Here is a 12,874-nt window from a genome sequence, read left to right as displayed (position 1 = left end):
ATGCCAAATGTGACGGAGTACCCTCTGACCAATTACAAACCAGTTTGCTACGAGGTGGACGAAGGTTGTGTACGCATGCGCTCTAGCGGCAGTGTGAATGTGAGATGTGAAAAGAGGTAAACAGCCAAGAGTTATCGTGTTAAACAGGTGAGATGTCTTATTTGTAACTCTCCCTTTTGTGTATTTCACTTTCATTATATCCACGTTGAATTTTTAGACTTTTCTACACTTTTCTTTTGTTCTCTACGACTACCGGCCGTGATGGTTTATGCTGTCGTTAGCGCCATGCTGTTTCTCTGTTAGCATGCTGTAACGACATAGATGTGAATGAGTGCCTCTCTTTCTTTTATAGAAACAAAATGGAACCACAGAAAGAGTTGCAACCCCCCAAACAGCAGCCTATGATCTACATATGTGGAGGTAAACTGGAGCTTTTGTTTGTGTTCATGGTTTAATAAGTTTCTGCAGCTGTTTCTCCTGCTATCGATGCTACTTGCAGCTTCCTCTGGTGTTGCTAGTACTGCCACAACTACTTTTGATTGTTGTGTGAACTCTACAACTAATACAGTTTTTCTTCTTTCTGTTATCCCTTTATTTATTATTAGGTGCGGTTCATATAGCAATATGAACCTATGTATTCTCCACTTCCTACGGGTTTAAATGAAATCCTTGACCAAATAACACTAAGCTTTGCTTAGGAATACAAGATTAACAAATGTATGTAAATACTCATTCTAGATAATTCTCTTCTTTTTAACTATCCCGCCACCTAGACTGGCCCTAGCGATTATCAGAGCCGAAATTAGACATTTTACTGTTTATCTGGTTTTTTTGTGTCTAATTGCCACTAAAATACATTTAATTAATATGCACTACTTTGGCTATGAGTGAAAGTATGAAGAAGCAGAACATGGAAATTCTAATACATCTTAATTGTACTCAAGTGCAGATTCTTGAGTAAAGTGTAGTTACAGTTATAGTCCATCAGTAGTTATTATCAAGTTTGACATTTGTATTTTTTACAGTAAATGAATATCGGTTTCAATAATCAGTTATTGATCTCTTTTATTTCTAATAATCAATATCGCATTCACTCTGAAAAAAAAAAAAAACAATAACCAGTAATACAAACAAAGCTTCAACATAAAATGAAACATTACGTCATTATGTTGTAAACTGTGTATCAGTCTTGATCTAAAGCTGTAATATTCTGTAATTATTTTTGTCTTTACTTGCAGAATGTCACACTGAAAATGAAATCAAGGCCCGTGATCCTATCCGATGCAGAGAGTGCGGCTACAGGATCATGTACAAGAAGAGGACAAAGAGATGTATCCTTCAGTGTTTTTGTGTGTGTGAGAGTGAGAGAGTAAAGTATTACTGTATGATGGGTGACTAACATGTTTTCTTTTCTTTTTTTCTCTAACATTTGTAGTATATTCACAATCGTAGTACATGGTAATTTTTAATTGTAAATAAAGTTCCTGAAAACACCAAGCGCTAACAACTATTAGTTCATATTTGATGAAACTGTTGAACGGTCAATTATTGTGGGATTGCTAAAAGGCTTTTTATTGTAAACGATATGTATAAATTAAGTATTACAACACCGGTACATTTCCTTGACTCTTTGATTTCAGTGGTTGTTTTTGATGCCCGATGAAGACAGAGCAGCAGTTTTGATCAGTGTTGTTGTTTGATATTTTTATAATGTGTGACCATGTAAATAAATAGACCTCCGGGCCTTGATCCAGATTTCTGTATTCATGAAACTACACAATATTCAGTTTGACACAAACAATGCCATTTTTTGGCCCAAATGTGATGGTTGAAAGTGTCGGTTTATTAAAAACATGATTTTCACTGAACTTGAATGTTTCCACTGTTTTCTTATTCATTATCATCTTTGAATGATAATACAGTAATAAAGAATTGGTAAGTATTGTCTACTAAAAAGTAATTTTCTTGTTCCTCATAACTTTTTTTTATAAGCTCTCATTGTGGGAGAAAATTAACCACTATCTTTCAGTTGCTTGGAGATGCTCATGTTCTATTCTGGTTGTTGTTTTATGGCTGAGCCCTGGAACAGATTAATGTCTCTTTTTCTTTATTTGAATAACAAAAGACAGTCTGAAATGCCTTAAACTACCCATTGATGTCTGAGGAAAAACAACATGGATCAGAGAAAAGCAGTTGAAAGAAAAAAAACAGCTCAAAGAGTGTTTTTCTGCTTTCCTATCCTTTTAATAATCTCCCCCGTCAATTTAACTTATGACCTTGTAGCGGTCTCAAGCTTCAGGTTGGGGACAACTGGTCTGGTCCAAAGTTTGCCAAAATTTAGATGCAAAGATTCAAATCTCATATTTGTATAGGAAAATATGATTCTTAGCATGAAAACTGAATAGATTTGTGAAAATCGATGGTAAAAGAACTGTATTTCTAACTTGCTTTTCTCATCAGCCACTTAAAGCGATATACAACAGAGGTCAGCACTTGCCCGTTCGCACCGGCTGCACAGGCTACATTCATATGCACACTCACAATTTGGGGTGTAGTGTTTTTCCTAAGGACACTTTGACAGGTACACTGCAGGGGCTGTGTATGGAACCAATGACTCTCCCGATTGGTTCATTATGTGCCTTGCTAGCCTATATCCTGGCTGGGAGCTGAGTTGCTAGGCAACCAGTGGAGACTCCCAACAGGGTGTTTATTATTTAACTAATCTATTGTGTCTTCAAATCTATAAAGTGTTACTGAAAACACTGATAAAGAAACTGAAGCAGCTATGTGAAATTCAGCTGTCAGTAATCTAATTATTTACATTTGTGCTTTTCTTACTTTGATATATCAGGAGGAAAAAAAAATAAAACAAGTATTTAATTTATAATACAATAAAGAATACAAAAGAAGATACTCTTATTTGTTAGGGTGTAAAAACAAAATATTTGGTCATTTCTCTTGAGAAAATAATACACATTTTAATTGATTGTTTAAAGGGATTTTGGCCATCTGTTCATTAATTTCTTTCGTATTTCTGTCTGTCCCGAATATCTGTCCAGCCACGAGAGCCCTTTGCTCTGAAGTCTAATCTGAGGCTCTCCCATCTGAGCTGTCCTACTGCAGCACTGCATCGCTGTTGCACCTCCCCCCCGTCCGTGACATCACACAGGACATCTCATCCAGGGGGCGTGTCCAGCAGAAATCCCCAGTCAGCCAGTCACAGATGTAGCTGCGGCTCTGAGAGAGGGAGAGGCTGGGAGGGAGGAAGAGTTTGAACACACTGCGGAGCGAGTGCAGCTATGGGGAACACGCAGGAGAAACCCCCAGGCAGCGGAGGAGGGGGAGGCAGATCGGCCACAGCGGGGAGCGGGACGAGAGGCCGGGGTGGAGGCGGCGTGGACAAGCTCCAGACTGACAGAGCTCCAGGGAAGGGGGTGGCCAATGGCAGGGGAAACATCCCTGCAGGTGGACAAGAGGAGCAAGGCAGCCCCGCAGTGGACACAAGTTACCTGGACGCCCCTGCTGGGGCCCTTCCTCCCCACCTGGCCCGGCTCAAGAATGAAGGGAACCACCTCTTCAAGCATGGCCAGTTTGGGGACGCCTTGGAGAAGTACACACAGGCCATTGATGGATGTGCTGAAGCAGGTGGGTGAAACAGTTTGTGTATTTTCTTCATCGTGATGAGTAGAAACATCTCTGTTTTGTTTTGTTTTTTTAGGCAAATTTAGATTACAAAACACATTTTACTCTGTCATGTATTACAAAAGAAATTCTGTGTTGTTATATCTGACATACACAATTTAAAGTGGCACCAAAAAGAACCTTGAATAACCTGAAGTGACACTGTTGGAGCCAGTAACAGTTGCATGCTACAGTGGAGCTTGTACATCACAGTGAGGAGCAGAGCTGCAGTTAACAGTTATTCATCAATGGACAGATTAATAGTTTGGTCATTTAAATGAAGGAAATAAGATTCAAAAACATATTCAAAATGCTTGTTTTGTCCAACTACCAGTACAAAATCAAAAGAATTTCTCAATTTACAGTCACTGAATGACTGAATGTTTGGACTGATAAAGAAAAACAACTAAAAATTCACATCTGAGATGCTATAATCTGGGAATTTCTGGGGTTTTTGAATAGACAAAACACTGTTGCTGATTCATTTCCTATTGATTTATTAACCAACTTATTCTTTCAGCTTTGATAAGGAGTTACAGAGTCACTGCACGCAGAACTGTGTAAGCTGCTGGACTTTATTTTGCCCAGACCTGTTTCGAAATCATCATGAAAGTGAAAATACTTCACTCTGCTGTGCTTTTTGATGAAGACGAGTCTTCAAAAGCAACTTCTGGCCGCAAAACAGTCAATAATATAGAAACAACAACAGATCGATGACACAGAGACAGACAGCCTCTTCAAGCATCTGTGTACTGGCCCTCGTAAGAGTATCAGATACAAGTTGAGTCAGAGTATCATCTGGCTCCACAATCCACAGTATCTCATGACAGTTTTGGATGCATGACATTTATGCTTGTCATGCTGCACAATTTCCTCAGTTCACCAGAAAAAAACATTTAGGTCACTCTCCAGACCGGTGACAGTGGCCTCGTAATCGCACGTTTTCAGATCGATCATCCTCAAACTGCAGCCGGGACGCGAGGCGTCACTGGTGATTTGTGAATGCAGCGGGGAGCTGGCACAGGACAACGCCGCTGACCGTAGAGAGGAGCCATGTACTAGCTCGTGCGTGAGGCTTTTAGGTGAGATTGAATGTCATGCTGCACCTTTAAGAGCACTCAGCCAACTTTTACTCTCGTAGCTGGCAAGAGCAGCGGCTTTTCCTGCAGCATTCGAGACCGGCTTAAAAAGATTAAACTAGAGTTCGTGTCACAGCACTATGGGCAAGCACTGAAAACAATGTGATTCTGTCTTTTCGAACATATAGAGTGGTATCAGCGCTGTTGTCATCAGGCTCTGAGGCAGACTGACTGATGACTGATGCTCTGCAGGCAGTTGTGAAACTGCAGTGGAGGCTCAGAGGAGAAAGGACGGAGGAGCAAATGACTCTACCGAGAGGGAGTGATGGCACATCCATTTATCTGTCACCCCCTCAGCTTCTCTGGGCAGTCTTGCGCTTTAAATTGAGCTGTCGCCCTCCTGCTTTCTCCTCCATCTGGACTATCTTGAGACTAAAGCCACAAAGTTCAGCAAAGGTCAATAAGAGCTGCTCTGAATATGAAGCTCGAGCACAGTCCTTACACCTGTGTGTCATCAGGACATCAAAGATCGTGTGTGTTGTTCTGTCGGCGTCTGGTCTTTCAGATTAATGTGTTGTGCATGTTCCCCTGCAGGCATCGATAGTCCAGAAGACGTGTGTATTCTCTACTCCAACAGAGCGGCCTGTTACCTGAAGGATGGGAACAGCTCGGACTGCATACAGGACTGTACCAAGTACGTGGCAGATTTCAGCTCTGTGCATGTGTGTGTATGTTTCAGGGTAATTTCTCTCAGATTTAAAAGAACACCCATATGATTCAGCATTGTCAGGCTCACAATGGCCCATTTTAAAAAAGAGTGACCGAATGTATCAGCTTTTTTATTCCACACAGTCATTTAAAAACTAGCACCTACGATACCCACAATGCAACCCACTGCCAATAGTTTAGTTAGCAATGCACTTAACTTATGTAGCAGCTAATTTACCCAGAAGCTGCTATTTCAAAGTTTTAGCAAAATAGACCAAAATGAAATTTACAAAAACTTAACCAAGTACAAACCAGGAAAAGGCACTGGGAATGAGGAGTAAATGCAGGTGAACAACACAGACAACAGGCGGGAAAAGGACAAAGACAGGAAGTGTGATGAAAAACGTGTCGCACCATGATGAAACCTGCAGATCAAAACAGGAGATGACTGAAGTAAAAAACCCAAAACTCATGACAGCCACCCTTCAGCAGAAATGAAAATCGGGTAACTCATAAACCAACTTCTTTTTAAAGCCACACCCCCAGATTCTTTACATCTTCAACCTTGTAGTCCTCAACCCCAACCGACGACCCTGACTCAAGGGACATCACTTTGGGCTGTGGGTTGCCAGGTTGCAGTTGTATGTAATGTGCAGATTGTGACTCATAGACGATCTGGAAGCTGGTGCTGTCACACAAACATATAAAACATATTGATCTATGAATGACAGTTATTCACAGTGAAGTTTAAGGGCAGTGCAATTTCCAGTCCAAAAAAAGCATGCTACAGATTGCTTTACATGCAGTTGTGCTTTCCAGCACTTTATGTAAAAATCAGTGGGGTTCCCCTTTATGGTGGTGTTTGCTAGTGGTGCATTTTCCTTTGTCTTAAAATGTAAGATTTCTGGCTTTTGAATTTCAGTAACATATTTAACATTTCATCAGATGAGCTTATATTTGGTAAATAAATGATAATAAATTTAAAAAAGTAAACTGGCGTAACATAACCTCCTTTTTTATTCAGCGTTAGTTTTACATGTAGTCGAGCGCTGTGAGCCATAAACACATTACACGACGGGGGTTTGGAGGCTGCAGGAATCTCTTTGTGCTCGCTCACATGTTTGTGAATGGACAGCTACAGATCAGTCCACTTAAAGCGGTGACATAGGTGTGCAGGTGCAGACAGTTTGATCCTCCGTCCGTGTGTCTCTCTGATCCTCTTAGGGCTTTGGAGCTGCAGCCGTACTCCTTGAAGCCCCTGCTGCGCAGAGCCATGGCCTATGAGTCACTGGAGCGTTACAGAAAGGCCTACGTGGATTATAAAACCGTCCTGCAGATCGACACCGGGGTGCAGGCGGCTCACGACAGCGTCCACAGGTAGCAAGTATAAAAGTGTCAAGACATTTCCATGTTAGAGGTTAGAGTTATTGTAAGGTTAGGATATTTTTGTGGTCTCTATTCTTGCGATGCCCTTATAGCGTCAAATAGAAATACTCAGGTGTCTTATAGTATGGTAACACAGTCGAGGAGGGTCTAGATGCTGGGCTAGTCTTCTTGCTTAGGAAGATTCATACCAGAGTGTTACGACCTGGAACTGTTTTAGTGGCAGACGCAATATGAGCTGGTCCAATTCTCGAAATGATAAGGGAAGGTACTTAGATGCCGCCTTTCTTATCTTGTTATCATAGGATACACTTGATCATCCTTAATGAAACAAAAAAAGAGATAACTCTGTCCCACAATTCCTGGCAGCCCGAGTAGTGAACTGAACTGGACTGTTAAAAGTCCTCATGGATTCTCCTTTAAATCTTTCCTCTTGCATTTCGCATCAAGGTCAGAGATAAGTGTTGCGGAAACAAACCCTTTTTTTTAACTATATGACTGCAGTCAAGGAGAGTTTCTATACTGCATATTGTATACAGTATAGTATTTTATAGTAGAAATCTAGATAACACTTTATGATAACCATCATTAATAAATGCTTTATTTAATGATTTTTTTAAAAACTTTATTTCACTGTTAACAAACAATTAAATACCATTAATAAAGCAATTCATAAACATTAGTTGCAACATCCAAATAATCCTCACAAGTTCCACAGTATCTTATAAGTATTATAAACATCAGTTACAATTGCTCAATAAATGATTTATGAAGCAATTTATTGTTTGTTAACAGTGTAGGGAAATAAGTGTTAGGGAAATCTATATACTTACAAATGTTATTTGTAATTCTTGGGATGCTGGACATACATGTAACTGCAACTTAGTAAAGAAAAGCTCACAAAGAGACATCGAAATGTATTTATTTATATTTCTATGGTGTCTTTGGAGATGTCTCACCAACAATCCTCATTAAATTTGACTTTATTTGTCATCTTTTTCAGTCTGAATACACTACAGTCTCAAAGCATGATTAGAATTAATCCAAGCATGCAATGTGGATTGGAGCAACAGCTCGGGATGCATAATGTTGGATTTTTCGAGATGTCCAATACGCTGATATTTTCCAGCTCATTTTGGCTGATTGCCCTTTGCCAATACAAATATATGCACATATTTCTCCCCCTCTAATTGCAGAGAAGTCTCTCCTTGAGGCAGAATAGAAAACGACGTAGTCAACAGTTCACGTTGCGTGCACACACTGAAAGCTTCATCTTATCGGCCTGTCTTATTGGCGGGAACCTTCATTGTGGCTGAGGCAGATATTTAATTTAAAGCCCTTACCGTCCGATTCTGTTGATGTGCCGATATAATTGTGCATCCTCGGACAAAGCTGTATTTTCTAAAGGGACTATTCACCCACGGTCCACCCACACAGCTGTTTTCACTCACTCTGGCTGATCAGACCTCTAGTTGGGTGAATCATGCTTGATTGGCTATTTTGACATGTCACAGCAGAAAAAAAAAAGAACAGGTGTAAATAACAAAATGAATGGTGGTTGAACTCCATTTAGCTGCTTCACGGTGAACCCGTAGTTTTCCCGTGCTAATCTGACGTAACTACAAATCACTTTTCACACTAACACTGTGTGCCATTGTGCTTCCATGTTGCCTTCTGCCAGGATCACCAAGATGCTCATCGAGCAGGACGGACCCGGCTGGAGAGACAAACTTCCGGAGATCCCCGTCGTCCCTCTGTCTGTCCAGCAGGAACACAGAGACAAACCGGTCAGCGCTGAAGTGGCTCAGGCCAGAGCTGCCAGGGCTGAGCAGGAAGAAGGTCAGTGACGTCACTTCCTCTAAAGCTTCGTAAGGGTGTTCAGTAAACACAGCAGTATGCGTATAATGTCGTTTTTTAAAAAACTTCTCTTATTAAACATCGCCTGATGAATTAACTGTGTTTGCTAGAAAAGGGAGGTGGCGGCAGCAGCAGAAGTCAGTGTGTAAATGCTCAGCAGTGGTGAAGGCACTCCTGCTGAGAGGGAGAGAGAGAGAGTGAATGTGTGTGAGGGTGCGTGTCTGGGTGGATCATCAATAATGCAGAGGGGAAGGCGATCCACAGAGTGTAGTGCTGCCGTAATGGAACAATCCAGGTCAGGTTTCCTGCTCACACAGACCAGAAGGTTTCACCTATCATATATTTATGCAGATACGTTTAAATACATTAAGTTTCGTTAAAACTGTGTGAAAACCAGCAAGTAAATGGCTTTACTTTTTTTTTTTTTTTGCACTACATACGCACAAAGCAAAGCAACTGACATGCACAGAGACCGACAAACGGACACACGCGCACAGTATGTAAAGACGTCATAACTATAGAGAGAACGGAGCTGAGAATAGCACACTGCTGTTGCTGGGGAAACGGGCGGGATGTGTTTCAACTTCAGTATCTCACACTTACTTTAATTATTTAATGGTAACATCCTGTTTTGTCACAGTACATTTTATGATTTCGGTGAAGGATGATATATCATGAGATTCCCCATTCGGCAGTTTTTACAACACTCTGTAAGTCAGTAGTTTCATAATCAGACATTTTGTTTGGCTTCACTGCATTCAGTTTGGAACCAGGAACCAGTAAGTCAGCGCAATACGTGTTTTGGTAACACTTTGTATGGAGCCCGTATCTATATTGCACTGGGACACCTTAAGGTCAGTTGTCAATATGACCAGATTTATTGTGATTTTTTTCAAAATGTTCTTACCTTTTTTGTGTCAAGTTGGCGGCCATGTTGGTGTTGTTGACGTGTGTTGAGTGAGGCGAGTTCAAGACAAAACTAAATGATATTTTGCTTGAATTACGATAAACTGTGACTTTCTTGAGTTGAAAAAAATCATCTTTTTAATTGACAGACCTCATACGTGTGATTCATGACACAGATCTAATGGGATCAAAAAAATATTTGACTCTCGCCATTAATGTTTCTCCGAAACAAAGTCTCATGAGGTCCACTGGAGGGGGCATGACTGGCTCTCTATGGGCTACAGTATGCCTGTAGTTACAAGCACTCTATATATTCATTATGCCATACAACAGTGACTGTAACACATTATATAGCATCTAATTCTAGATTAATTGCGATCGATTCTCAAACTTGTATGACATTATACTAATTTTATGCCACACTGATTATAATCAGTGTTATAGTGCATTGTAATGTCACTGTAAGTAGCAGTGTAAACTGTAATACAAGACATTTGAGGACGTTATCTTGGGCTTTTAGAAAACACTGTTTAAAAATTTAAATGATCGTTAGTTGCAGCCTTATATTTACATTCACTCTGTGGTTTGAAATTGAGATAGAAGGCAATCCACTCATCGATCTCAGTAGATGTTTGTTTAAAGTTGACATTACAGCGTTGAGCTTCAAACTCAACGTGCCTTTTTTTGACAGAGCTGTTCATTGAACACCACTAGAGGAACACCTGAGTTTGCTGGCTGTATCTCTCTCTCATGTGTGAGGCTAATGTGCGAGATCACTGGGCTTTAAATAGCCGCGGATCATTTAGTGCTGCGCTGTGGGTTCAACTGCTGCTGGTGCTATATAAGAAATGATCTTACTCTCTTGGCGCTCGCAAGTATTCTTCTTCCGTGATAGCCCAAAAAGAGCCCGTCTGTGCATGTTTGAACGCACTGTATGTAAACAGGCAAATTATCAGAAGAGGTGATTGTTTTCAGAATACATTGTCTGTTTACAATTTGTATTAAAATCCCTTGTTTTTAATCAGCTGCTGAGGTGACTGATCTGGAATACTTACAACGCTTTTTGCTAATCGATTCAGTTTCCAAGCTACAGGGACGTTCTCGGCCTAAAAACTCAGACTAGCGACAGGTGCCGCACTGTCAAAGCGACACGTATTGACTTCTGAGCCAGAGGAAAAATAACAGAATGTCTGTGTGCCTGCATGCATCTGCTTCCCCGGGTCATTAGGTATAAAGTGATGTTCTCAGCAGTGCAGGGAGCTCAGTAAGCAAGAGGCTGGTCCTTTTCTGTCTGCCGCTGACAGCCTGATGGAAGTATTGATCACTCCTGAAAAAAGTTTGTGTGCTGAACTGATGGGAGACGCTTCTTAAAAGACAAATAATATTCAGTACAGTCTGCCCTGACATAAGAAAGAAAGAAAGAAAGAAAGAAAGAAAGAAAGAAAGAAAGAAAGAAAGAAAGAAAGAAAGAAAACAAAATAAGAACATGGACCACATTCAAATGGCAGCCATTTTCATCTGCCATCACGCTCAGGGTGGGAATCTCCACTAAAAATCTGAATTATTATCATTCAATGCTAACTTATTGATCATCAACTGAAAACAGTCAATGAAGAGTGGACATCTATAGGGAATCAGCCTATATTTCACGGTAAAACATCACATTTTGCAACCGTTGTTGGGCAACAGCGAACGTTAGCAACCACTTCCTGGCTGACATTACCTTTTGATAGTATTACGTGACGCGATGGGAGAGGCGTAAATTCATTCTAAATTATCTTGCACATCAGCAACCGAAAAGACAATAGATAGAAAAAATCTAAAGGGACATAGCCCCATATTACATGCTAAAGCTTCCGATCAGCTAATTGGGTCACCTGCCTCCAAGCTAACATTATTGTTTTTTAGTGCTGCGCGACACAACAGGTAAGCCGTTAATAAATGTGGTACGTTGATGTCATTTTGTCCGATTCCATATGTTGTAGACAGTTTGCAACCTAGAAACAAGCAGCATTATCCCACCCTGATGGGAGTCAGAAGAAAATGGCCGCCACGTGAATATGTTCAATTTCAGGTTTAAGGTAATAGGTGAACCAATCGGGAAGGAATCATTTGAGCGCAACAGCGACATTGTACGTAACAGTGTTTCTTTTTTTGAAGTAATTCAGCGTTTCATTTGTGCTGAGTTGTATTTTTTCTGCCGACAGCCAGAAAAAGGGAGGCCCGCTTCACGCTACTGAAACGGGAAGGCAATGATCTGGTTAAGAAGGGCAACTTCCAGGAGGCTCTGCAGAAGTACAGTGAATGTCTCACCCTGAAACCCGACGAATGTGCTCTCTACACAAACAGGTAGGTGTCAGACCTTGTTGACCCTGGTGTGCAGGATTGTTTTATATTTGGAGCAGCCAGAATTTCAACTGGATTAAACTCAAACTGTCTCTGAAATGTGGCCCGATGTCCCTCCAGTTTTTCACTGTCAGTTGTCTTTACAGTTGCTAAACATTAACCAACAATTTGTGAGATTCCCCACTTATGACTTTCAACCTGGAACACAGCAGCACAACATTATCCCAGAATTTGAGTTTTCCACCCTGAGCGTGACGTCGTAGGAAAATGGCTGCCATGTGACTATGATCCATGCTGCTTCCTGTAACTCCTTCTTCTCTTCTCTTCTCTTCTCCAGAGCCATCTGCTTCCTGAAAATGAATCGCTTTGACGAGGCCAAACAGGACTGTGACTCCGCACTGCAGCTGGAGCCGGGCAGCAAGAAAGCTTTCTACAGACGAGCCCTGGCTCACAAGGGTTTACAGGTGCCAGAGACACACACACACATTGATTGAGGCAGAAGTGTTGGTGCGTCTGTTTTCTCACACTCTTTCTTATCCTTTTTTGTTTATTCTGTGTCACATGTATCTGTGTTAGGACTACCTATCGGCCAGCAGCGACCTTCAGGAAGTCCTCCAGCTAGACCCCAACGTTCAGGAGGCCGAGCAGGAGCTCGAGGTGGTGACGGGCCTGCTGAGAAAGAGCCTGATGGACAGCACTGCACACACACCAAGGGTAAAAGATCAGCTTCATGCACGCACATAAATCCAAGTCTCCAAGAAGCCCTGTGATCTCAAATTGATACTAAAAGAAGCAATTCAAACCCCAGAGAGGATTTTTCCCATCAAAAAAAGGCATAAATAACATTTTTTAATCAATTTCAGATCTAAGAGCTTCTAGAGACTTGGATTACACCAGATGAGCTGTGCGGAGCC

The 12,874-nt window shown here is 41.1% G+C and overlaps 2 protein-coding genes across 2 annotated transcripts in view; both read left to right on the top strand.

Moving 5' to 3' along the window:
- Position 1: 1 nt before the first annotated feature.
- Positions 2–1,868, top strand: polr2k (RNA polymerase II, I and III subunit K). The gene is made up of 4 exons (XM_037093570.1): positions 2–147; positions 353–420; positions 1,239–1,331; positions 1,641–1,868. The coding sequence occupies exons 2-4, from the start codon at positions 360–362 to the stop codon at positions 1,661–1,663; spliced, it is 177 nt and encodes a 58-aa protein (XP_036949465.1). The 5' UTR covers positions 2–147; positions 353–359; the 3' UTR covers positions 1,664–1,868.
- A 99-nt stretch (positions 1,869–1,967) lies between these two features.
- The window catches only part of spag1a (sperm associated antigen 1a), a 14,477-nt gene continuing 3,570 nt past the window's right edge, over positions 1,968–12,874 (top strand). Inside the window, exons 1-8 of the mRNA XM_037093569.1 lie at positions 1,968–2,581; positions 3,060–3,645; positions 5,355–5,454; positions 6,693–6,845; positions 8,533–8,690; positions 11,822–11,963; positions 12,298–12,424; positions 12,537–12,674. Coding sequence (XP_036949464.1) covers positions 3,300–3,645; positions 5,355–5,454; positions 6,693–6,845; positions 8,533–8,690; positions 11,822–11,963; positions 12,298–12,424; positions 12,537–12,674 — 1,164 coding nt within the window. The 5' untranslated portion in view covers positions 1,968–2,581; positions 3,060–3,299. The remainder of the gene's footprint in view (positions 2,582–3,059; positions 3,646–5,354; positions 5,455–6,692; positions 6,846–8,532; positions 8,691–11,821; positions 11,964–12,297; positions 12,425–12,536; positions 12,675–12,874) is intronic.

This window comes from Acanthopagrus latus, chromosome 3 (assembly GCF_904848185.1).
Source record: "Acanthopagrus latus isolate v.2019 chromosome 3, fAcaLat1.1, whole genome shotgun sequence".
NCBI lineage: Eukaryota > Metazoa > Chordata > Actinopteri > Spariformes > Sparidae > Acanthopagrus > Acanthopagrus latus.
Note: the sequence above shows the minus strand (reverse complement) of the source record. Positions and strands in the feature narration are given on the sequence as shown.

What these genes read in the sequence shown, in the direction of transcription:
- polr2k (XM_037093570.1), top strand. Translation starts at nt 360, where the DNA reads ATGGAACCACAGAAAGAGTTGCAACCCCCCAAACAGCAGCCTATGATC. An exon ending in TATGATCTACATATGTGGAG is followed by an intron (nt 421 to 1,238) that starts GTAAACTGGAGC and finishes CTTTACTTGCAG; the next exon opens with AATGTCACACTGAAAATGAA. An exon ending in CAAGAAGAGGACAAAGAGAT is followed by an intron (nt 1,332 to 1,640) that starts GTATCCTTCAGT and finishes CTTTGATTTCAG; the next exon opens with TGGTTGTTTTTGATGCCCGA.